The sequence below is a fragment of the Meles meles genome, chromosome X, assembly GCF_922984935.1.
Source record: "Meles meles chromosome X, mMelMel3.1 paternal haplotype, whole genome shotgun sequence".
NCBI lineage: Eukaryota > Metazoa > Chordata > Mammalia > Carnivora > Mustelidae > Meles > Meles meles.
This window is the reverse complement of record NC_060087.1, coordinates 105,369,590-105,394,605: the sequence shown is the minus strand read 5'-3', so window position 1 is coordinate 105,394,605 and position 25,016 is coordinate 105,369,590. Positions and strand designations below refer to the sequence as shown.

General features: G+C 38.9%; 1 protein-coding gene across 3 annotated transcripts in view; it reads right to left on the bottom strand.

Annotated features, from left to right (window-relative positions):
- Nucleotides 1–25,016, bottom strand: part of LOC123934829 (X-linked inhibitor of apoptosis) — a 60,885-nt gene that overhangs the window by 15,055 nt on the left and 20,814 nt on the right. For 2 of the 3 annotated variants that reach the window (XM_045994956.1, XM_045994955.1), the window contains exons 2-5: nt 7,355–8,260; nt 6,127–6,226; nt 4,773–4,851; nt 4,044–4,086 (exon numbers count right to left, since the gene is read on the bottom strand). In XM_045994956.1, the coding sequence (XP_045850912.1) occupies nt 4,044–4,086; nt 4,773–4,851; nt 6,127–6,226; nt 7,355–8,228 (1,096 nt within the window). In that variant the 5' untranslated portion in view covers nt 8,229–8,260. The remainder of the gene's footprint in view (nt 1–4,043; nt 4,087–4,772; nt 4,852–6,126; nt 6,227–7,354; nt 8,261–25,016) is intronic. The other variant, XM_045994957.1, reaches the window with a different exon arrangement.

Below are 25,016 nucleotides of genomic sequence, written 5' to 3'. Positions count from 1 at the left end.
ATGTTCTATTACCTTTCTTTTTTTAAAAGATTTTTATTTATTTGAGAGAGAGCGGTGCAAGCAATAGTGGGTGGTGGGGGGAGGGAGAAGCAGACTCCCTGCTGAGTAGGGAGCCCTATGTAGGGCTTGATCCCAGGATCCTGAGATCATGACCTGAGCCAAAGGCAGATGCTTAACTGACTGAATCACCCAGGTGCCCCCAGTTCTGTATTTTGATTTGACTAATGACTACACAGATAAATGCGTGTTGAAGTTCACTGACTTAAATACTTAAGATTAGTCTATTTTAAGCATTTTATTGTATGTGTATTATACTTCAATAAATGTTTTTTAAAAAGAGAAGTTGGAAAGGGATTTGATTGTAAGAAATATTACATGGTAAGTAATAAGAGAAGTAGGAAAGTAACTTAAGATCTTTGATATGTTGGGAAGTTATAATGCAGATAAAAGACCATTTATGAGGCTACTAAAGCAACTGAATGAGAAATGAGAGCAGAAACTAGGGCAGAACCAGTGGATTTTTGACAATATTAAAAAGGTTGAATTCATCAGACCTGGTGGCTAATTAAATGTAGAGGGATTAAGGAAAGCAAAGAGATTAAAATGACTCAAATTACTGGGCGACTTTGTGAACTGTCGAACTATTAACCAGCTTGGGGGGGAAGAACAGGACTGGATTCAGTCTGAGTGATTTTTAGAAATGCTGAATTTGAGCTGCTTTTTGAGATTTCTAGGTGGATATGTCCAGAGGTCTGCTGGACATCACTCTTTCCTGGTTCTACTTCTGATTTTTTTTCTAGCTTGTTTTGCTGGCTCCCTCTGCTCACCTGATTAGACATTGGTGGTTCCCTTCTATTCCCTCACTGATTCCCCCTTTTTAACAAACTCTCTGGATACTCCCCCCAATACCACAATTTTACCCTTATTTATGTGAGCTCCAGATTTTAAGACCCACCTACTTGGATATCCTGTAGGTATCTCAAGGTAATCCTGCTAAAAAACAAAAGCAGGGACAACAGGATATCCACATGAAAAAAATTAAAAGGACCCCCACCTTACACATATATAAAAACTAACTCAAAATGGATCAAAGACCTGAATGTAAGAGATAAAACCATAAAACTCTTAGAAGAAAACATAAATGACCTTGGATTAGGCAATGGTTTCTTAGATATAATACTAAAAGCATAAGCAACAAAAAAATAAGATGTTTTCATCAAAATGAAAAATTTATATACATCAAAGTACACCAGCAAGAAAATGAAAATGAGTGAAAATATTTGCCAATCATATATCTGACAGGGACTTATATGTAAAAAACTAGAATATACAAAGAACTCTTATAACTCAGTAACAAAAAGATAACTAACCCAACTGAAAAACACGCAAAGGCAATGGACACTTCTCCAAAGACATACAAATGGCCAATAAGCACATGAAAGGATGCCTGACATCATTAGCTATCAGGGAAATGCAAATCAAAATCACAATAAGATACCACTTCACATCTACTAGGATGGACATAATAAAAAGACATACAATAACAAGTGTTAACAAAAATGTGGAGAAACAAACTGGAACCCTTCTACACTGCTAGTGAGAATGTAAAATGGTGCAGCCATGTTGGAAAACTGGCCATTTATCAAAAGGTTAAATGTAGAGTTACTACATAACCCAGCAATTCCATGCCGAAATACATACTCAAGAGAATTAAAAACCTTTGTCTACACAAAAATTTGCACACGAATGTTCATAGCAGCATCAGCATCATTTGTAAGAGCCAAGAAGTGGAAACCCAAATGTCTATCAACTGATGAATGGATAAAGAGAATGTGGTATTACCCATACAAAGGAAAATTTTTCCCCCATAAAAAAGAATGAAGGATTCATATGAGTACCACAACATGGATGAACTTCAAAGCCACATATTATGGTTCCATTTATATGAAATGTCCAGGATAGGTAAATCCAGAGAGACAGAAATAGATTGGTAGTTGTATGGCTAGACTTGAGGGTAAAGGGGCAGCAATGGTGACTGACTGCTAATGGGTACACAGTTTCTTTTAGGGATTAAGATAATGTTCCGCAGGGGCACCTGGGTGGCTCAGTGGGTTAAAGCCTCTGCCTTCGGCTCAGGTCACGGTCCCGGGGTCCTGGGATCGAGCCCCGCGTCGGGCTCTCTGCTCCGCAGGGAGTCTGCTTCCTCCTCTCTCTCTCTCTGCCTGCCTCTCTGCCTACTTGTGATCTCTCTCTGTGTCAAATAAATAAAATCTTTAAAAAAAAAAAAGATAATGTTCCGCAATTAAGTATCAGTGATGGTTCCATGACTCTGTGAATATACTAAAAACCACCAAAGTGTACAGTTTGTAAGGGTGAAATTTTTGCTATATGAATTATATGTCAATTTTATGAGACTGACGCGCTGCCTACTGCGCTAAGGAGGCAGTACATGTCAATTTTAAAACATTAATCCTGAACTAGATCAAGAGTCTCGTAGTCATAAAAAGTACAGTATAGGGACCTGCGTGGCTCAGTTAGTTAAGCAACTGCCTCTGGCTCAGATTATGATCCTAGAGTCCCAGGATCGAGTCCCACATCAGGCTCCCTGCTCAGTAGAGTCTGCTTCTCCCTCTGATCTCTCCCCTCTCATGCTCTCTCTCCCAAAAATTAAAATCTTTTTTAAAAAAGTATACATTGTTAGGGTGATTACTATCAAGAAATGCTACAGAATCTTTTTTTTAAAAAAGATTTATTTGACAGAGAGAGACACAGTGAGAGAGGGAACATAAGTAGGGGGAGTGGGAGAGGAAGAAGCAGGCTTCCTGCCAAACAGGGAGCTCAATGTGGGGCTGGACCCCAAGAATTATGACTCTAGCCAAAGGCAGATGCTTAACGACTGAGCCACCCAGGCGACCCAAGAAATGTTACAGAATCTTCATTTGTGGATAATTTCAAAAATACAGGTTGGAATAAGAGATTTCTTAAACTTTATTACTTATGCCCATTATAAAACCTATATCAAACATTATCCAAGTGGCTTTCCTTCTTAAGCATATTTATGCTTATATACAGTTTTCTCTTGTAACCCTTAGATGATGCTGTAAGGAGTCGGGAATTAGCAGACATATTCTAAATTAAACTTTTTTACTATTTTTATCTTCAGGATAAAAACCTCTACCTCTCTATAATGTAACAGGAGATAAACCAAACCATGCCCCTCTGCAAAGAAACTGGGGGAGGCACAAAGATGGCATGGGATAAGGAAGCAGGTAGGGCTGATCATGGTGATGGCACATTAGCAGATCATTGGATTGGTGATCCTGGCTAACTCAAGAAGCACCCTGGGACAAAAATACACTTACCTCTTCCTTTTTTGATTTTAACTGAAATGGCAACAGACAGCCATTTGGATCCAAATGGACAGCTGCTGCTCCTGAACTTAGAAAAGCTAACTGCCCAACCTCCATAGGAATGTTGTTTCTTAAAATTTTATTTATTATTTTTAAGTATAATTAATATAATTTTATATATGTAACTATATAACTTACAATTTAATATGATTTAGTGTAATTAAAAATTTTCCCATTACAATTAATGTACAGTGTTACCTTAGTCACATGAATGTTATTAATATATAAATACCTGGCTTAAATTTATAGGCACTTCATTAATTCTTAGATTTATAGCAATCTCATCTCAAAGATAACTTAATTACCTTGAAAGAATAGGCTTATATCTCTACCCTATAAATAACAACTGCAATAAATTGGCAATGAAATTAAATGTATATTTATTTTAGGGGCACCTAGGTAGCTCAGTGGGTTAAGTTAAGCACTCTGCCTTCAGCTCAGGTCATGATCTCAGGGTCCTGGGATCAAGCCCCGGATCAGGCTCTCTGCTCAGCAGGGAGCCTGCTCCTGCAGGCCCACCCCCCCACCCCCATCCCCACCTGCCTCTCTGCCTACTTGTGATCTCTGTCAAATAAATAAATAAAATCTTAAAAAAATAAATAAAAGTGTATTTATTTTAATAAACATATTTACCAACTCTTTTAGTTAATGATGGTGTTTTTTCAGCAGTTCTCACCTAAAATAGAAATATGGATTATAAGTTAGAATTCTTTTTGGTAGAAGGCAGTTACCTCAATTTGAAAAGTTACACTAATCATGAATTTATAAGTTGGCTTTATTCCAATTTAACATATGAGAGTTCGCAAGAGGCATAATGTGATGAAGCTAGAAGGAAGTTAACAGATCATCTAACCCAATCCATTCACTTTACAGACAAGACGCTGAGGCTCAGGGAGATAAAGCAACTCCATCGAGGCTAGAGACGGTAAAGCCATAATGGCAACTCGGGCCTCCCATTCTAGTCCATGGCTCTTCCCATGTGGTACTGATACCTTGGCCACCCCAGGCTGCACTGTCAATTTAGACATGTTTTTGAGATTTAAAATACTGTCTAGGAAAAGTTTACAACTATTTATGAGTATAAAACACATTACACAAAAGTAATTTCAGAAGCTGAGGGATTAAGTATTTTAGTTCTTCGAGCCCATTTTTGTTTACAGTGATCACTGAATGAGTCAGCTCATGGTGATTCCCTTTTCACAAATCTGCTTCAGGTCAAGAACAAGCATTCTTCAAGATCTCCTCTTTAAGGCTCACTATACATTATTAATTTAAGATACTATACTGTTAATTTTACACCAAGAAATCATTGCAAAAGAAATTAAATATTTAAAATTATGTATTCTACAATATGTGACTTACCACAGAGTCCTCAAGTGAATGGGTTAAATGAATATTGCTTACATATTCTTGTCCCTTCTCTTCTAACAGATATTTACACCTAAACAGTTAAAAGAAGGTTAAACTTTGGTAGCTGACAAATTAGTAAAGTATAAGTAAAGATATAATCTCCATGGTCTTAATTCCATGAACTTGCTTTTTGGCATTTCTAAGAAGCTGCAAAATGAAATGTTATCCAATTCCCTATCAACTGTCATTTTAAAGTTTGAAAAAAAAAAAAAGTTCCCTTTGTTACACTACTTTGCTCATCTTAGTGAGGCAAAAAATACCAATGTGAGAACTTTCAACTTTTAAACAAGTTATTAAATTATTGCCTTAAGGGGCGCCTGGGTGGCTCAGTGGGTTAAGCCACTGCCTTCGGCTCAGGTCATGATCTCAGGGTCCTGGGATCGAGTCCCACATCGGGCTCTCTGCCCGGCAGGGAGCCTGCTTCTCTCTCTCTCTCTCTGCTTCTCTGCCTACTTGTGATCTCTCTCTCTCGCTGTCAAATAAATAAATAAAATCTTTAAAAAAAATTATTGCCTTAAGATTCAAAAATTTTTTTCAAATAGTTAATCTTAAATTTTATTTAAAGATTAACCAACTGTACATTTTGAAATAATTCTTTGGGCTTTCAACCTTTCCTTTTAAGGCTTTTTAAGGTTAAGGTTTATTTTCAAACAATCACTCTTAAGTTTTAAGTTATACTATTTTGCAGGCCAAAAATTCTATACCACCTACATCTATGTATACTTTATTTTTAAAGATGAAAAGAGACATTTAGAGTATGTCATTGACAAAGAGACATTTAGAGTATGTCATTATCATTCTAAGATGCCACTGACTGTAAGAAGCATGATTATTTTATGTACCACGAGTGCCAATTAAATTATGACCCACCACTAGATGTGTCCTCATTTCAAAAATCTGAAAATATGAACAACTGTATGTCTTAGAATCAGTGAGACACAGCACTACTTGCTAGGGGATGTGATGGGTTCTTAGGGAAACAAGCCCTTGGCAACAAGGGCTCTCTTGTGCCCACTGTGAAAAGAACGCACTTCCAACAACAAAACTATATATTCCTAATTTGCTGTTTAGAAATAGAATCATCTAAATGTCAAAGATACAACACATAAGTAACAAATGCTTTGGTCACCAGAGAAGGCTTAGGGCTTTTTTTTCCTATAAAGTAGGTGACCCCATTTTTATAAACCTGGTGTGAATTGCAAGCCATGGTGAAGGCAAAAATAGTTGAGGTGAAAAGTTATTCAAGATTTTCCCATTGCAAAGTGTCTAACTTGCCTGTTCCTAAATAAACATTTAAATACCTTACCCTGGATACCACTTAGCATGTTGTTCCCAAGGGTCTTCACTGGGCTTCCAATCAGTTAGCCCTCCTCCACAGTGAAAGCATTTTACTTTATCACCTTCCCCTAAGAAAAGACACAAGTAAAAATACATGTATTTGTGCAACTGGAAGCTTATGAAAAAATACTCCCTTTCACACCATGAAATTAATCATTTCTAAATTACATGAAAATCTTACAGCTTCAAGGAAGACATTCAAATTCTAAGTAAAAGACATGATTATTTGAGGAGGAAATGCACAGTAAACTCACTGATTCTATTTGAGGTATTTTATATGCCCAATTTTTACGTAAAAATTTACGATGTTACCTTCCTTCTAACATGTCATTTAGGGCCACCAATACTACACTATTTCAAACTGTGGAACTTTAACAGTAAAGTTCAGCTTAACAAAAATACAAAGTAAGTTTCTCTAAGGTTAATAGAGCTACATGACACTAAACAAGCCTTCAAGATTGCTACAGGAGACTATGTAAATAAAATACTGAAATAACTAATATTTTGTGTTTTGGTACAACTCAATCCTAAAATAAATGGGTCAAATATATAATGGTGTAACTTTTCTGAATATTCCTGGAAGCCATCACACCAATGGCCTTTCCTGACACGTTTACAGCAGTCCCTTTGAGAAGTGCTTATTTGAAGCAAGAAGGCATCATACAGGTCAGCTTTCAAATATACAGTTTCTGTACAAAGGCAGATATCAATTTCAGTATCAGCCAAACTAAACTCTCTAATGTTAACTCTTTTTATGAGATGTAGAAAGAATGCATATAATACACGTACTGAGCAATTTTAATATCAGCCAAACTAAACTCTCTGTTAACTCTTTTTATGAGATGCAGAAAGGATGCATGTAATACATGTAATACATGACTGAGCTCAATAAATTAGAGTTAATATTATGGTCAGACCCATTCTCTCAGGGAGAACTATCATCTTTTGCATGTCATCCCCAAAAAACAATCACATAAAGGTAAACATAAGTCACAATATGGTAGTCATTCTCCCATAAACGTAGTGGTTACACTGCAGATTCAACATTAAGGGCTTGCAGACTAATACTGATATAAATAATCATGCCAGCCTACACCTAAATATTCGCCAGTTCAAGGGGCTAAAGGAATCTACTTTTTAAAGCACTAGAATAGTTGGAAAGTAAGTTATTAGCCTGGATTTATAATGAAGTTTACCTAAAGCATAAAATCCAGCTCTTGCAAGCTGCTCCTTGTTAACTGAGTATATCCACGTCCCAAAAGTAATGATCCGTGCTTCGTAATCTGCCATGGCTGGATTTCTTGGAACATTTGTTGAATTTAGGAAATTCCTATCAGAACTCACATCAGATTCACTTCGCATGTTTACATTCCGGCCCAGAACAAAGAAGCAGTTGGGAAAGTGTCGCCTGTGTTCTGACCATGCACGATCACACGGTTCCCAATTTTTCAGTTTTCCACCACAACAAAAGCACTGTACTTGATCATCAATACCTGTGTAGTAGAGTCCAGCACTAGCTAACTCTCTTGGGGTCAAGTGGGCATAGTCAGGCCAGTTCTGAAAGGACTTTAATCTAGCTTCTTCACTACACATGGCGGGGTTCCTCGGGTATATGGTGTCTGATATATCTACGACCTGCCCAGTTCGCAAAAGATAGTCTGCATGAGTCTCAGATGGCCTGTCTAAAACAAAATGATTTCTGTTTCCCAGGTAGCTTTCCACTTTATACTGACCATTTGGGATACCGGGATTTGTAGGTTGTGCAGTGGTATTTTCAAAATAAAAGCCATTGATAAATCTGCAATTTGGGGATACTTTCCTGTGTCTTCCAACTGCTGAGTCTCCATATTGCCATCTATCTACTGCTGCATGACAACTAAAGCACCGCACGATGTCTCCTTCACCAGTATACAGAAAACCAGCTCGTGCTAGTGTTGATGCGGAAACAGGACTACTACTCGGAAAATTAGCAAAAGTTTTTAATCTATTAAACTCTTCTACAAATTCTTCATCCTTATCGATGTCTGCAGGTACACAAGTTTTAGATCCTTCAAAACTGTTAAAACTCATCTTCTCTTGAAAAGAGGACTTGTCCACCTTTTCTAAAAAGAGAACATCACATTAGGAAATCCAAAATGTGAAACATAGGCAATATAATTTTGATATTAGGAGCTACCAAATTACCTACTGATGACATAAAATTAATTACACAATCTCTAAGAAACCCTCTAATTCTAAATACTAGAGCTCTATATTACCACAAGATTCAAGTTATAAAATAACTTGCATTTTCATTTTTTAGAGGAAAGTAATATTTTAGCAGGTAGAACAGAACTATTCATTTTTAATTGCTTATTTCACATAAACATGGAAACTATGTGATACAGAATATATTAAAATTATTAACCATGCAAAATTATTAATTAGGAAAAACATAAAAGCATAAAATATGCAGATTCTCAAACTCTATGCGTAATTGTTATAATTACGCATTATATATTCAAGGCATCAAAGTTCAGTTTTTACAATTAAAAAAAGTATGTTCAGAACCTTAATGAATTAATTTTTGGTATTTCTTTACTTTTCTGCTTAGCAAAAGGTATTTGAGTTTTACTCATAGTATTGGTTCCAATATGTCCTTTAAGAGCATCAAATGTTTCTGATTTTCATGCATACGAAAACAGGACTTTGTAGTCCATTTTTTGTTGGAATCGGATCATTTCAGGTGTATATATTACTGCCCTCTAGAGAGCAGCTCAGGAAAAATACTAAGTATGGGTAGACCCTAACTGCAGTTACTTTTGCTATCAACTTCCCATGGTCACGGAACAATCTGTTCAAATGGAAGAGAAGTACGACTGCAGCCTCATTAAAGCTGCTAAATTACAGCTGTGTAACCTTTAACCCAGATAAAATAGTAAAGGAACTAGCTGGATTATGAGAAGGGTGGCCAGATAATTTATCCTCCAAACCTAGACACTTTGGGAAGTGAAAAATGATGCTACTAATAATTACACTAGGACAACAGGCGTAAATCAGAGTTGCCTCAGGCAAACCTGATTCTCCAGAATCTCACTGTTCCTAATACTGTGCTCAGTGTATGCTTGGCAAAAAAAAAAAAAAAAAAAAAAGTCACAATAATTCTGTCTCTACTTCGTTTGTGCATTAATTAATTTCTTAAGAATAAGGAGCCCTGGCATTATGTTGGCACAATATGTCTTAGAACATCATCTCAGAGTAATGTTCAACACAAGGCTTCTGTCCTGCAGGCTGGCAATAAACTTTAGCCTTTCAATTGGCCTTGTCAATTTACAATGGTAGTAATTCATATTTACCGCAAGAGCTGAGATATTATCTGCATACAACAATTTTTGGAAGACAGACTCCGTGATTCTTCATTATTGTTTCCCATATGTCTAACAACATTTTGACACTAGCTTCAAGACCCCTTGTTCAATCAGTGTAAGCTAGATGACAAAAATTAAAATTCAAAGAAACTAAGGCTGGCTGACAGGCTGAGATGAAATTTCACAGGGTTATTAAACATTACATTCTGACTTCAGAAATTTGTTGTACAACTAAAGGAAAATGGAAGCTTGGTTTGGAAAGAAGTCATGTGAAGGCAAATCTCTAGATTAAAATCTTGGGATTTTAGTTAATTAAAAATTCCATTATGAGTGGTGCCTGGGTGGCTCAGTTGGTAGAGCCTGAGACTCTTGATCTTGGGGTCATATGTTTAAGCCCCATGTTGGGTACAGAGCTTATTCAAAAAAAATTCATTATGAGCCAATATCAGTTGGCTACTAAAAAGAAATTTAAAGCAACTCCAGGCTGCATTAATGTCCAGATGTACAAGGCCTGGACCCAATTCAGCTACACACTGATTATTATTTTCAGTACTGAAAACACTTCAGAAGGAACATTAACAAAGCGTCCTATCTATAGACAGCAATCGGGATGATGAGAATGGTGTTCAGTGAGGAACAGGTAGAAGAGCTGAGAGTGTTTATCTCAAAGGGAAAAAAATATGGAGAGAGAGAGCTGTAGAAGACAGAATAATTACCATTAGCTATATCTAAAGGGCTGTTACATAGGAAAGGGATCAAATTCAGTGTAGTCTGAGGACAGAAGCTGAATCAATGAATATAATTCTAGTCAGTAGATTTTAATTCAATACAAGGAGGAACGGTTGGAACAATCAACAGCAGTGCAGAATGGATTGGGGTCTTATAGATTTCTCCCACCATGATAAGGCACTTGGGCATACACTAGGAGGCAGAACAAAACATTTTAAGTTGGGGCCCCTGGGTGGCTCAGTGGGTTAAAGCCTCTGCCTTTGGCTTGGGTCATGATCCCAGAGTCCTGGGATCGAGCCCCGCATCGGGCTCTCTGCTCAGCAGGGAGCCTGCTTCCTCCTCTTTTCTCTCTCTACCTGCCTCTCTGCCTACTTGTGATCTCTGTCTGTCAAATAAATAAAATCTTAAAAAAAAATTTCTAAGTCCACAATGACCCTTAGAAATTAATGCTCAGGGTGCCTGGGTGGCTCAGTGGGTTAAAGCCTCTGCCTTCAGCTCAGGTCATGATCCCAAGGTCCCCGTGTCGGTCTCTCTGCTCAGTGGAAAGCCTGCTTCCTCCTCTCTCTCTCTGCCTGCCTCTCTGCCTACTTGTGATCTCTCTCTCTCAGTCAAATAAATAAAAATTTAAAAAAAAAGAAATTAAGGCTCAATATAATCCAAAACATATGAAAATTACCTTCTCTGAAGTGCTAAGTTTTATTTTTCAGGTCAATCAAAATAGAAGTATAAAATCAAGGATCTATTGTCATTTTGCAAAAGTGGACATTTTGTATGGTTCAAGTAGTCACCCCATTTAAGATATTATTATATAAAACTCCATCATTCAATAATAGCAGGAGAATGTCTATTTGAAGCTTTCAAGTGGAGACCTCATCTTCCCAGGGGTTATTTCCATGCTAATAGTTTAGATTTCACTGTTTTGAAAAGCAGATATTTATTCAGAAGTACCCAATTGAACACTATACATACATTATCAGAGTGCGAGCTTTTGTTGAAGGGAGTGAAAGCAGAATTACCAGAGGTTAGGGGTGAAAGGGAGAAAAATGACTGACAACAGATAGAAACCTTGGGATTGGCGGAAGGCACTAAAGGAAAGGGATGAGAGAGAGGATTTTTTAAATAAAGGATTTAAGCGAGGTGAACGTGGGAGAGATGATATTTAGAAAATAAGTATATATGAAGCACGGGAATTGTGAATAGAGAAGAAAATGGGGTACAGATATTGGAGGAGAGTGATTAAAAGCTTTAGATGTGAAAAGGTCTAAATGTAATAAAGTATGCTGAGATCATTTAAGGTTTCTTTGTGAAAGCACACTCTCAAACTTTATATTGGGTAAGCAGGAGGGTAAGAAGGCACTGAAGAAAGATGTCAAAGAAATCTGACATTAAAGGGGCTAAGCAGTCAGTAATCTTGAATGGAACGGTGGTTGGGAAAAATGGTATCACAGAAACCAACACGGGTGCAGAAAGAATCAGCAAGCAGTGCTACATGTTTCTACGAAGGGCATGGAAGATTTCAAGATAGTGAGATGTTGTTTAAAATATATACATACCCCAAAAATACACATACATGTACATATACATACATACACAGTACACGTACATATTTAGCGTAGTCAACTGGGTAAAGACAGCCATGAACAGGTACCGAGGAGTGATCCATTGCTAATCTATCAAAAATGTGGTAATGGGGGGGATTAGAGGGAAGAGAAAAATATACACATAAAACCCACCTACCAATATCTGCACACAATACAAAAATTTCTTTTTCTTTTGTTTAAAGATTTATTTATTTATTTATTTGCCAGGGAGAGAGAGAGATTGAGATCCCGAGAACAAGCAGGCAGAACAGCAGGGAGAGGGAGAGAGAGAGGCAGAAGCAGACTTCCCGCCAAGTAGGGAGCCCGACGCAGGACTTGATCCCAGGACCCTGGCATCATGACCTGAGCTGAAGGCAGATGCTTAAAGACTATGCCCCCCAAAGTTTCTATCCCTCCAAGCTTTTATTACTAAAGTTGTCAAATATATAGAAAAACGGTTATTTTAATGGGGAATAGGACATAAAGTAATTTGTACATTAGACTGCCACTGCATGACAACATATACTCATGGATAAGACTTGTAAGGTAATTTTTTAAAAACAAACTCTAACCCAAACATGGGGCTTGAACTCACCATCCCAAGATCAAGAGTCGCATGTTTCACCAACACATCCAGCCAGACACCCCCCTTTTTTATCGTAATATAACTTATATTAAGTGGGTAAATTATGTTAGGGTGGCAGGAGTACAGGTGAGCCTTTTCTCCACAATGTCTGCCCCACCACCCCGCAAAATGTCTTTAATAATATTTTCACTTACAGTCTCTCAGGTTGGCACTGTTGGCCCGGATCAGGAGCCTAGTCATGGGGGAGGTGGATGAAAGCAAGGAGGTGGATAGGCTAACTGCCTCCTCAACCTCCTCCACTGGAGCCCAGCAGAGAGGTGGAGGGAATTGTGCCTCTACCAGCTACACTGCCAGACCACTCCCTGCTGCCCCTGTGAAAGCCCTGTGGAGCTCAGTGGGGCTGAGCACCAAGATCCAAGCTACCTTGATAGGTGCATCTGCTGAGCTGTGGATTCCTGGGCTGCAGCTGAGTGTGCACATGCACCCAACTGGCACTCCATACAGAGGCAGCCCAGCACTCAGCAGGACGGTGGCTGCCAGGGCATCCTGGAGGTGAAGAAAAGGTCTGGCAATGAATTTCGTTGTTTTTTTTTTTGCTAGAAAGAGCAAACCTTGGACATTTTGAGTAGTTTTATGGATTACTATGACATATTCATAAGATACCTAATGTTGACAATTTATTAGGCTATGCAAACTTCCAGGGAGACTTACTACCTATAAAAAATAATTATCACAAAGGTGTTTCAACAGATAACCCACGCTTAGGATCTTTATACAAAAAGAGGAAGAGGCAGATAATATAGTGCCTAAGGTATAGACATGCTAACGAAGAAGGAAAATGTTTACTCAATGCATTGTGCTTCCTTGACACCTAGTCATTGTTATATCCCAAGATGTTAGACTCGCATCTTCTATTATAGCCATGAATATCCTCCCAGAAATACATCATAGGGTTAGTTTATCTTTACAAACACAGCACTGAACATTCTCCAGGACTCAATAGCCAGAACGGTTTCAGAAAGCCCAAGGGAGACACCATATGGCTGTGGCAAGTCCCAGGGATCTTTCTGGTTCACAGTGCAGGATTACTGGATATTAATGATGAAGTTTTAGAAGTTAATGGCATAGAAGTTCCAGAAAAGAGTTTTGATCAAATAATAGGATGACTGAAACAGTTGCAATTTCATCATAACAGCCAGACAAGTAAACGAGAATAACGTTACAAACAGCAGGACTTCCAGCAGCTCTAGCAAATCTACTGATAATCGCCTTCTTGGCTATCACAGCAAATTAAACCAAACTTTGACCAAAGGATGAAGACAGTGGTGAAGATGACATTATTACTGAAGATAATGTGTGCTACAGAAGATTCCTAAAGCTCTTCTCACTAAACAGAAAGCCTGGGATGGTTAACACACATTGAATAAACTTCGTTTTGAGTCTGGACAAAATGGTTTTATTCCTTCTGAGTGTAACATCCCTATCAAGTGGCACAAACAGAATTTTAAACACATGTACCAGATCAAAACCTCTTAGAATATAGAACAATGATATTATGAAGTCATCATTTGAATGTTTTCTGAATGAAGATGTCACAGGACTTGTAAATATGGCTAGTTGAAGAACTTCTAAACCTCTGAGTCAGTGACCTGGAATAGGTATGAGAACAATAGTATTGCAAGTTTAAAATGTTATGAAAATAAATAGAAACAGGAAGTAGATTAGTGATTGTGCACAGCTGGGGCAGAAGGGGACTAGGAAGTGACTGCAAATGGTTACTGGGTTTTCTTTTCAGAGTAATGAAAATATTCTAAATGAGACTGTACTGATGGTTGCACAACTGTGAATATACTAAATGGTAACAAGAAAACTGTACACTTTAAAATTAATTTTATGGTACATGAGATGTATCTTGATAAAGCTGTTTAAATGCTAGCTTGGCAATTGTTAGTCTGAACTGGTAGATCAGAGGTGATTTTTAATTTAAAAAAATTTTTTTAAGTAAATGCTATGCCAAACACAGGGCTTGAACTCACAACCTTGAGATCAAGAGTCACATGTTTCACCAACTGTGCCAGCCAAGAGCCCTGCATCAGATGTGATTTTAAGGCTAAACCAACGGGACCTTTGCTAATGAAATTACGTGCTTTTTATAGGAAAACTAGATGTTACTGTACATTTTCAGAAGTAGTTTGAGAGGACAAAATCACTTCTATTTGAGGTGGTTTAATATTTAACCTGTTTCAAAGATCCTAGTTAATTTTTCTTTCAACTACATTCTTTAAGTTCTAATATGAAGTCTAATTTTTATCTCTTTTTCTACCCTGACGACCTCAGTTCTTATGTTCTCAATATTTTTTTAAAGGTTTTATTTATTTGAGAGAGAGAGAGAGAACACAAGCAGGGGGAGAGGGAGAAGCAGGCTTCCAGCTGAGGAGGGCGCCCAAGGCGGGGCCATCCCAGGAACCTGGGATCATGACCTGAGCCAAAGGCAGATGCTTAACCACTGAGCCACCCAGGTGCCCCAATATTTTATTTCTTAATATTCTTCTGTTCCTAATCATTACAAATCATTTTCTGAAATGCAGTTTTTTCTAACTTCTAAGAAAGCAAACTAACTGGCTGTTTTTAGGAGCTTCTTTCTATATTATGAAACACTGAAGCTATGTTCCTGAATTATGAAATTCTGTGAGTTTCTAACATTCACTCTGTTAACCTTATGGCTTACGTATTTATAAACTAGTTCCAAATAGGTATAATTTGTTATTAAAAACAGTTAATGGCACTGACTCCAGTAATATAGGAGACTCTCCTTTAAGTCTTCATTCCCTCTCTCATTGCAAAGCATTCTTTATAATGTGTCTACACATGTTAGCACACCTTTGAACCTTTTTGATGTATTCAAGTAGTGTGAATTGTTTTGAAACCAAAATACACATAGATTGAAAGATTTTTACACATAGGACAGATTTGTGCACAAATCTGTGCACAGATTTATACAAAGATTTTAGATCTTCTTCGGTGGGATCATTCTAAGATCACTACACTTTAGAAGAAAGTTGTGGTATTTATTATTGACAGGTAGAGTTTGTCATCCATATTATTTTCATTAGGCTATTTATTTCTCGCATATCTACTTAGAACAAATAAGAGTAAGGCTGCTAACTTTCATTCTTTGCCTGACTTCCTTGGTATTTATCATTGTACAGTGTGCAAAAGCACTATAGTACGCATGTATATAGAAATTAAGAATATCATGAAGTATATAAATTCCCTACAGTTTATGGGTAATTGCCCCCAAATCTATTTATTATTTTATTAACTAATCTCTATGCACAATGTGGGGCTCAAACTTAGGACCCCAAGATCAAGAATCACATGCTCTACTGAGCCAGCCAAGCACTCCAATTAATTAATTTTATGGTAGGTCTGCTATGGGCACCTTTATTTATTTTTTAAAAATATTTATTTATTTGGGGGGAGGGGCAGGGCAGGGAGAGTCTTAAGCAGACTCTGCGCTGAGCGCAGAGCCCCATGCAGCCTCGACGCCAGGCTTCATCTCACAACCCTGAGATTATGACCCATTTAACCAACTGCGCCACCCAGGCGCCCCTATGCATGCCTTTAGAAACAGCTTTGTGCTATTAAAACAACCGAAGACCCAAATGACTACATTCTGAAGGGCATATTCTCTAAATGGTTAAAAAAAAAAAAAAAGAAAATCCTGATTAATTGAAAAAGAAAAAAAAAACCCAACCTCTAGTGTTAAAGCAATAGAAAAAAAAATCCCATGCAAAGAGAAGTATTTTTTGTTAGATTTAATAAAAGAACACTATTCAGAAATATATTAAGCTTTTTAATAAATACCTGCCTTACTTGAAACAAAGATTAATATTTTTATAAAAAGTTGTTTGGTAGTCAATTATTACTGGCTTAGGCAATTTTAAAAAACAATGTACTCCATAATATCGTGAGATTCAGTATCACAGCACCTTTGAAAATATAACTAAGCAGTTTCAGAACGTGTACCAGTGATGAAAAGTCTGCAAATTAATACAAATTTATTTAAGATGGCTAACTAGGATGATGTCTCTGATGACTGAGAGTTAAATACTATAAATACCTATTAAAATTTTTAAAGTCAAAATAGCACCTGAATAATTAATCACCATTCTTAACAAATAAATAGCAGAAGATTTAGTGGTGTCTTTTTTTTTATGTCAAGCTCACAGATCTCTACAATCTGTCTATGCTTCACTCTTCTGGTCTCTGGAAGAAATTTATTCGATCACTATAGGCTCACTTAATGAACTATAAATTTTTTAAGATTTTATTTATTTGAGAGAGAGAGAACACCTGAGAGAGAGCACAAGCAGGGGGAGCAGGAGAGGGAGAGAAGAAGCAGGCTCCCTGGGGAGCAGGGAGCCCAATGTGAGGCAGGGCTCCATCCCAGGACCCCAGGATCACAACTGGAACCCAAGGCAGTCACTCAGTCAACTGAGCCACCTAAGCACCCCTGAACGACAAATTCTTAACATTATTCCTGCAACCAAGGGCTTTGTTAACCTCTCATCATGAAAATGCATTTCTGAAGTAATTATATTGATACAGCACAGTACAAAGGGAACTAAATGATTGTTGCAGGTTGAATCATGCCCCCACAAAAGGTATGTTTAAGTCCTAACCACTGGTTAGGAATGTGAACTTACTTGGAAACTGGGTCTTTGCAGATGTAATCAAGTTAAGATGAGGTCATTAGGATGGACCCTTACAAGGGACTGAAGTCCTTATAAGAGAAGAAACACAGACAAAGAGGGAAGATGGCCATGTGAAGATGGAGGCAGAGACTGGAGTGATAATACAACATCAATAAGCCAAGGAACACCAAGGATCAGTAGCAACTCCAGAAGCTGCAAGAAAGGCATGGAACAGATTGTCTGCAGAGCCTTCAGAGAGAATGTGGTCCTGCCAACACTTTCATTTCCAATTTCTAGCCTCCAGAACTGTGAGAAAATAAATTTGTTTATTTAAGCCACTCAGTTTGTGGTACCATGCTATGGCAGCCCTAAAAAAACTAGTAAAAATGATGTTAAAAATTTGACAGGAATTATGCAAGCAATATATCCCTATTAGCTCCCACTGCAGCACTATTATGCTTAAATACATTATGTAATTAAATAAAGGCATCTGTTTAAAACTCAGAAAATGTATGTTTTTAAGAATCTCATTTTCAGGGCGCCTGGGTGGCTCAGTGGGTTAAAGCCTCTGCCTTCAGCTCAGGTCATGATCCCAGGATCCTGGGATCGAGCCCCTCATTGGGCTCTCTGCTCAGCAGGGGGCCTACTCCCCCCACCCCCTGCCTACTTGTGATCTCTGTCAAATAAATAAATAAAATCTTTAAAAAAAAGAATGCAGATTAAAAAAAAAATCTCATTTACAACATCCTTGCAGATTCTTCCACTCCAAACCCCAGAAAGATTACTCTTTGTGCCCCTACTATATCCTCTATACAATTTGCTGATGATTTTTACTAGGACAAGATGTAGTAATTTCTGCATGCATGTCTGTATGTGTGTATGTACACAGTACATTGTTAGAATGGTCCTTTTTGGCAAGGACTGTCTTACCACACCTGTATTCCCCATGCCTAAGGAAATCAACATATAGTAGTGCTTAATGAACGGTGGGCAAAACCATCTCTAGTAGGTTACTGCTATTATTACACCACATCCCACCCACCATCTCCCCAGGACGCTTGAGATTACGGTGAGCACTAAAATTTGTTAATACATGCTTCAGATATGTGAACAAGATAGGAAATACATGCATACCATGCAAACAGTATAATTCTTAAGTGATTAAAAACCTATACTAAAATCACATTTTAGGGGCCCCTGGCTGGCTCAGTAGGAGAAGCCTTTGAATCTTTTTAATTTTTTTTAGGATTTTATTTATTTATTTGACAGAGAGAGATCACAAGTAGACAAACAAAGAGGCAGGCAGAGAGAGAGAGGAGGAAGCAGGCTCCCTGCTGAGCAGAGAGCCCGATGTGGGGCTCGATCCCAGGACCCTGGGATCATGACCTGAGCCGAAGGCAGAGGCTTTAACCCACTGAGCCACCCAGGTGCCCCAAGCCTTTGAATCTTGATCTCCACTTTGGGTGGAGAGATTACTTAAGTAAAAACTTAAAAATCACATTTCAAAAATACAGGATTCATAAAATTTTTCATAGTAACAATCAAAATTTTATGTGTTCACCATAAAATAGCATAATTTCAAATTTATCTTAAGATTCTCTCTCACTGGGGCACCTGGGTGGCTCAGTGGGTTAAAGCCTCTGCCTTGGGCTCAGGTCATGATCCCAGGGTCCTGGGATCAAGCCCCGAGTCAGGCTCTCTGCTCAGTGGAGAGCCTGCTTCCCCCTCTCTCTCTGCCTGCCTCTCTGCCTACTTGTGATCTCTCTCTGTCAAATAAATAAAATCTATAAAAAAAAATTCAAATTTTAGCCAAATTGTTTATCCTAGTAGGGTTCTTTAAACCATGACATATTATAATTCTTTTAACTTTATTTTAAGTAATCTCTACACGGAATGTGGGGCTCAAACTCACAACCCTGAGATCAAGAGTCGCATGCTCTGGCGCGCCTGGGTGGCTCAGTGGGTTAAGCTGCTGCCTTGGGCTCAGGTCATAATCCCGGGGTCCTGGGATTGAGCCCCATGTCAGACTCTCTGCTCAGCGGGGAGCCTGCTTCCCTTCCTCTCTCTTTCTCTCTGCCTGCCTCTCTGCCTACTTGTGATCTTTGTCAAATAAAATCTTTAAAAAAAAAAAAAAAAGAGTCGCATGCTCTTCCAACTGAGCCAGCCACACACCCCTCTTTTAACTTTATTTATATTAATAGTCAACAAAACGTTTTGGAGATTAATCACATTCAATCAAATCAAAAGTTCATTCCCTAAAATTAAGCACCAGAGTCATTCAAATAACTAAATGACATTAATGAGCACTTAGCTCATAAGCTCAGTCAATAACCTAAACTTAATGAATAGTGCTATATACAATATGTACTTTATCATGAAATCTACTTCTATAAACACCCGTAAAGGCATACTGAGAATCAATAAAGAGAGTATCAATTACATGCTCTATACTTGATTTATAAAGTCAGAGTAATACTTAAATTTTGAGCACGACCTCCAGTCTTTGCCTATTCATAATAATTAATTCTATAAGTACAGTTGCTCAGAATGGACACAGAGTAAGATATTCCCTTTTTTTTAATATTCCCTCATCTTTTAACAAATTATGCACCTGTGTTTCCCAAAACAATGTTTTGCATGAATAATACACAGGTTTGGGGCTCAATAATTCATTAAAGATCATAAAAAGGCTCAGCATCACTATTACTATTATTCCCTCTTTCATTTTATTGGAAACTGTTCAAAACTTAAGCAATTTACCATGCTTGCTAATTAGCTGCCTTTGATTAAAAAACAAACCATCTACAGTACAAACTGTAGATCCGTGACATAATTAATATTATTTATGCTTATTCAGAGCCCAGATGAAAACCTTTGCTAAAATCTGAACAGCAGAAAAAAAGTCTCAAGATGGACATTAACTCAATCTTTAAGGCAAATGGCTTAGTTTTTAAAAGTTTTTGAAGATTTTTGGGACGCCTGAGTGGCTCAGTGGGTTAAGCCGCTGCCTTTGGCTCAGGTCATGATCCCAGAGTCCTGGGATCGAGTCCCACATCAGGCTCCTTGTTTGGCAGAGAGCCTGCTTCTCTCTCTGCCTCTGCCTGCCACTCTGCCTGCTTGTGTGTGTGCGCGCTCTCTCTCTCTCTCTGACAAATAAATAAATAAAATCTTAAAAAAAATTTTTTTGAAGATTTTTTTAAAATTCATTGGGTGGGGAAAAACAGGAGCAGAGGGAGGGGCAGAGGGAAAAGCAGACTCCCTGCTGAGTGTGGAAGAACCGATCCTAGGACCCCAAGATCATGACCTGAGCGGTAGGCAGACGCCTAATCAGCTGAGCCATCTAGGTACCCCTCATGTTTTCCTTTTCAAAGGACAGGAATTAAAAAAGAATCTTACTATGCAGGCTGCGACCTTTAGTATATTTAACCTTTTAAAACCTTTTCTGGGGGCGCCTGGGTGGCTCAGTGGTTTAAGCCGCTGCCTTCGGCTCAGGTCATGATTTCAGGATCCTGGGATCGAGTCCCGCATCGGGCTCTCTGCTCGGCAGGGAGCCTGCTTCCCTCTCACTCTCTCTGCCTGCCTCTCTGCCTACTTGTGATCTCTGTCCAATAAATAAATAAAATCTTTATAAAACCTTTTCTGTGATCTTTGTCAAATAAAATCTAAAAAAAAAAAAAAAAGAGTCACATGCTCTTCCAACTGAGCCAGCCACACACCCCTCTTTTAACTTTATTTATATTAATAGTCAACAAAACGTTTTGGAGATTAATCACATCCAATCAAATCAAAAGTTCATTCCCTAAAATTAAGCACCAGAGTCATTCAAATAACTAAATGACATATAAATGGTATTTTATACCTTGCTTTTTATATATTTTTTAAAGGTTTTATTTACTTGAGAGAGTGAGTGAGAGCCATCATGAGAGTGAGGTAAGGGGCAGAGCGAGAAGCAGACTCCCTGCTGTGCAGAGATCCCCCCCCCCCCCCCCCCCGCCAAATGCAGGGCTCCATCCCGGGACTCCAGGCTCATGACCTAAGCAGAAGGCCAATGCTTAACTGACTGAGCCACCCAGGAGCCCTTGCTTTTTTCCCCATTTAATAATATATCATAAGCATCTTCCCACATCCATCTTTATCTTGATTAGAACATTATTTTATTTTATTTTATTTTTTTAAGATTTTATTTATTTGACAGACAGAGACCACAAGTAGGCAGAGAGGCAGGCAGAGAGGAGGAGGAAGCAGGCTCCCTGCTGAGCAGACATCCCCATGCCGGGCTCCATCCCAGGACCCTGGGATTATGACCTGAGCTGAAGGCAGAGGCTTTAACCCACTGAGCCACCCGGGTGCCCCTAGAACATTATTTTAAATGGATGCCTAAGGTGCCTCGTTAGCGCAGTAGGTAGTGCATCAGTCTCATAAATGGATGACTAGTACATGACTATACAAATGTATCATGACCTCATCAAATCATATTTCTGAACACTAATTTTAGATGTATATTTTATTTTTTAAAACATTTTTATTTGACAGAGAGAGAGAGAGAGAGAGAGAGCACAAGCAGGCAGAGAGGCAGGCAGAGAGAGAGGGGAGGAAGCAGGTTCCCCGCTGAGCAGAGAGCCCGAAGTGGGGCTCAATCCCAGGACCCTGGGATCATGACCTGAGCCGAAGGCAGAGGCTTAACCCACTGGGCCACTCAGGCACCCCTAGATGTATATTTAAAAAAGAGACAATACACACATGATCAAATAGTTCGAGAAGTCACCTCATTCATGCTACTACCCTGTATTTTAAATCCTCTGGTTTCCCTTGAAGGGTTTCAGAAGAAGCTTTCCCAAAATATGCCACTTTGGCATGTGGATTACTTTAAGTTGAAGTCAAATCAAGGCCCAAAGACTCAAGAAAAGCTTTTACCTTCTCCTTAACTGCCTAAAGGAATTTAGATAAAGGGCCCCGTCCAGGAAGAGGATATTAGAGAAAACTACAAAGAATCTGGGCTAGGTGTGCTTAAGCTGGGGGAAGCTCTACCAGGCCTGGAGATCAAATTCCTCTCTGGTCCCACACTCTTGGTATGGTTTGGTAAACATTTGTTTATCAAACATTTGCTCTTCCCACCTTCTTGTAAACTGTCTTTCTCCCCTTTGAAGTCTCAGACCCCTACCCCCCTCTTCTCCTTAGCTCCAGATGGCAAATAAGCCTCAACCACCTGACTGCCTGTGGGCTCTCATATTCTTATGTGGCTTCTGTACATACTTAAATTTGTTTTTCTCCTGTTGGTCTGTTTTGTATCAATTTACCAGCCAAAGAATCTGCAATAGCAGAGAAAAAAACTTTTCTCCCCAACAGTTGGTGAGCCAGGCAGGAGCAACTTTACTGACTGATCACAGCTTGCTCCAGGACTACAGCAGCTGAGAAATCCTGGCATCTCCAATAGGCATGGCAGAAGGTAAGAATTCTTACCATGTCAGTCTTCTGGATCTCTGCCTGAAGGGTCCAGTGGAAATTAGAGAGCTGTGAGTCCTTTTTTTCCTTTTCTTTTTTTTTTTTAAAGATTTTATTTATTTATTTGCCAGAGAGAGAGATCACAAGTAGGCAGAGAGGCAGGCAGAGAGAGAGGAGGAAGCAGGCTCCCTGAGGAGCAGAGAACCCGATGCGGGGCTCTATCCCAGGACCCTGAGATCATGACCTGAGCCGAAGGCAGCGGCTTAATCCACTGAGCCACCCAGGCGCCCCCATTTTTTTCCTTTTCTAAATTTAGATTAGTAGGAAAACATATTTGTGAAACTAGTTCCTATATGCTATACCCATATAGCAACTCTGGTAAAGATCTATTATGAGCACTCTTGATTTTTTTTGAGTACTTTTGATTTTTATTGATCCTTTTCCTCCCAGGGACAGTCACTGTTTTCCTTTGTCTCTGTTGTGTTGTCATAAGAAGCAAGACCACAGGGTAGAGAACACAGGCACAGGCCCTACAAGTCTGCTGTTCAAGCCAGCTTCGCTGACTGGTGAACTCATGGTTCTCACCAGACCGGTGTCTGTTTATACAAACTTTGCTGTGGGTTAATGAGCACATGAGGTAAAGGCTGTTGCTAAGAAAGATCTTGGAAGCCAAAGTCACAAGATTGGAGGGTATGGGTCAAGTATTTAAGAGCTATTACAGCACTGGCCACGTAATCCAAAGACTCCTGTATTAGAGTAAGCTGGAACAGAACAGGTTAGATTTCTATTAGGTCACCTGTCAAACTCAAAAAAATTTCCATGCAAGTTACTCCGTAAACCACCACATGATCCCCAAACCAGTGGAACATCCATCTTAGGTATTAGTTTGGCTCGAGAGACTGGCTTAGCCAAAGCTGTTTACATATACAAAAAGCTGAATAAGGTTTTCCTTTTGTCTTATTCTATGTCTTAGAGAGTGTGGCTGTATGACCAGTGAGAATATTGTCTCTTGTCTCTGCCAGCTAGAAGACGCACATACCAGTGTGCATCTTGCTGGCCAAAGAGACTGGGGTTCTGAGACATGAAATTACAAGCAGCACTCTTTTCATCTAACTGTGCCAGCTCTCAGGGGAGTCTGTCAGAAGGGGTCCCATCCCAGTCCACAAGGGGCTTTTATGGCAACCTTCTTTGTTTTCCTAGTGTTGGAAAAAACCCATTCTGATAATGCCTGGTGTCAGATTAGTGGGTCTGGGACTAGAGGTGTTTTTTGTGGGAAAACAGAGACATGGTTTTCACACCATTCTTACAGCTTGTAACAACAAAGGGCTTTACTTTGACTATCTTTGGGACTGAATTTTCAGGATCTTCTAAGGACTGCATCTTTTACACTCTCTTGTAGGATACCTCTTGCATCCTTGGTTAAGCTATAAAAAGGCTTCCTGATTTGAAGCACTACTGACATTAATAGATGCTACTTGTTGGGGCACCTGGGTGGTTCAGTCAGTTAAGCATGTGGCTCTTGATTTCGATTCAGGTCATGATCTGAGGGTCATGAGATCGAGTCCCACATCAGGCTCTGTGATCAGTGGGGAGTCTGCTTAAGATTCTCTCTCCTCTCCCTCTGCCCACTGCCCACTTCACGTGAGTGCACTCTCTCTCAAATGAACAAATCTTTAAAAATCATAGATTCTACTTCTCAATGGCCAGATGATGGATCTTCAGAAATGAAAAAGTTCTGTATTAGAAAAATTTTTTTAGAGAGCTCTCATCCTAAACAATTGTCTTAATGGTACCTATGGGAAGACCAAATTAAAAAGTAGACACAAAGACACAGAAGAGCTAGCCTTAGAGACTCCTTTAACAAGATATAAGAATAGAAATGAGAATAAAAGCTGTGAAGTCCCCAATATGAATTCCCCTTCTTAAAATCTAGTCCATCTCTTCAGTAAATTCTTTAGTCCCCAGAGCTCCTTCACCTTCCTCAGAAAATCCCTTAAAGCACTTAGTTGCTTGTTTCAGCTTCCCCTTCCCTACAATATTTACAGGGAGCACTCCGGCATGATCTTTAAGACTGGGTAGACAGGTTACTCATGTAAATACTGAAAGTCCGAAAAGAAACTTAACAGAAGTACCTAGGATGGACAATAAAGCTCAGACATAAGGATTATTTTGCTGGGTTCTACAGTCAGGCTCCTCTAGTTTCCTCCTAGGCAATGTCCCGAAGAATTTCATGTCCCTTGGACAGATCTTTTAAATTATAAAGCCCTTACCTCTTTCAGGAGCCTATCAAATTTAAAGAGGGATTCAAAAAATTAATGGCCATTTACAACTCCACTCAGCCAGACCACCTCCTAAAAACCTCCCCCTGCCTGGAATTCCTCCCAGGCCCTCCTACAAGTATCAACTGAAGGCGATGTTTGGGGGCCGATAGGGAGGCTTTACCCCTTAAGGTGAATTCAGGGTTGAACTGAACACTA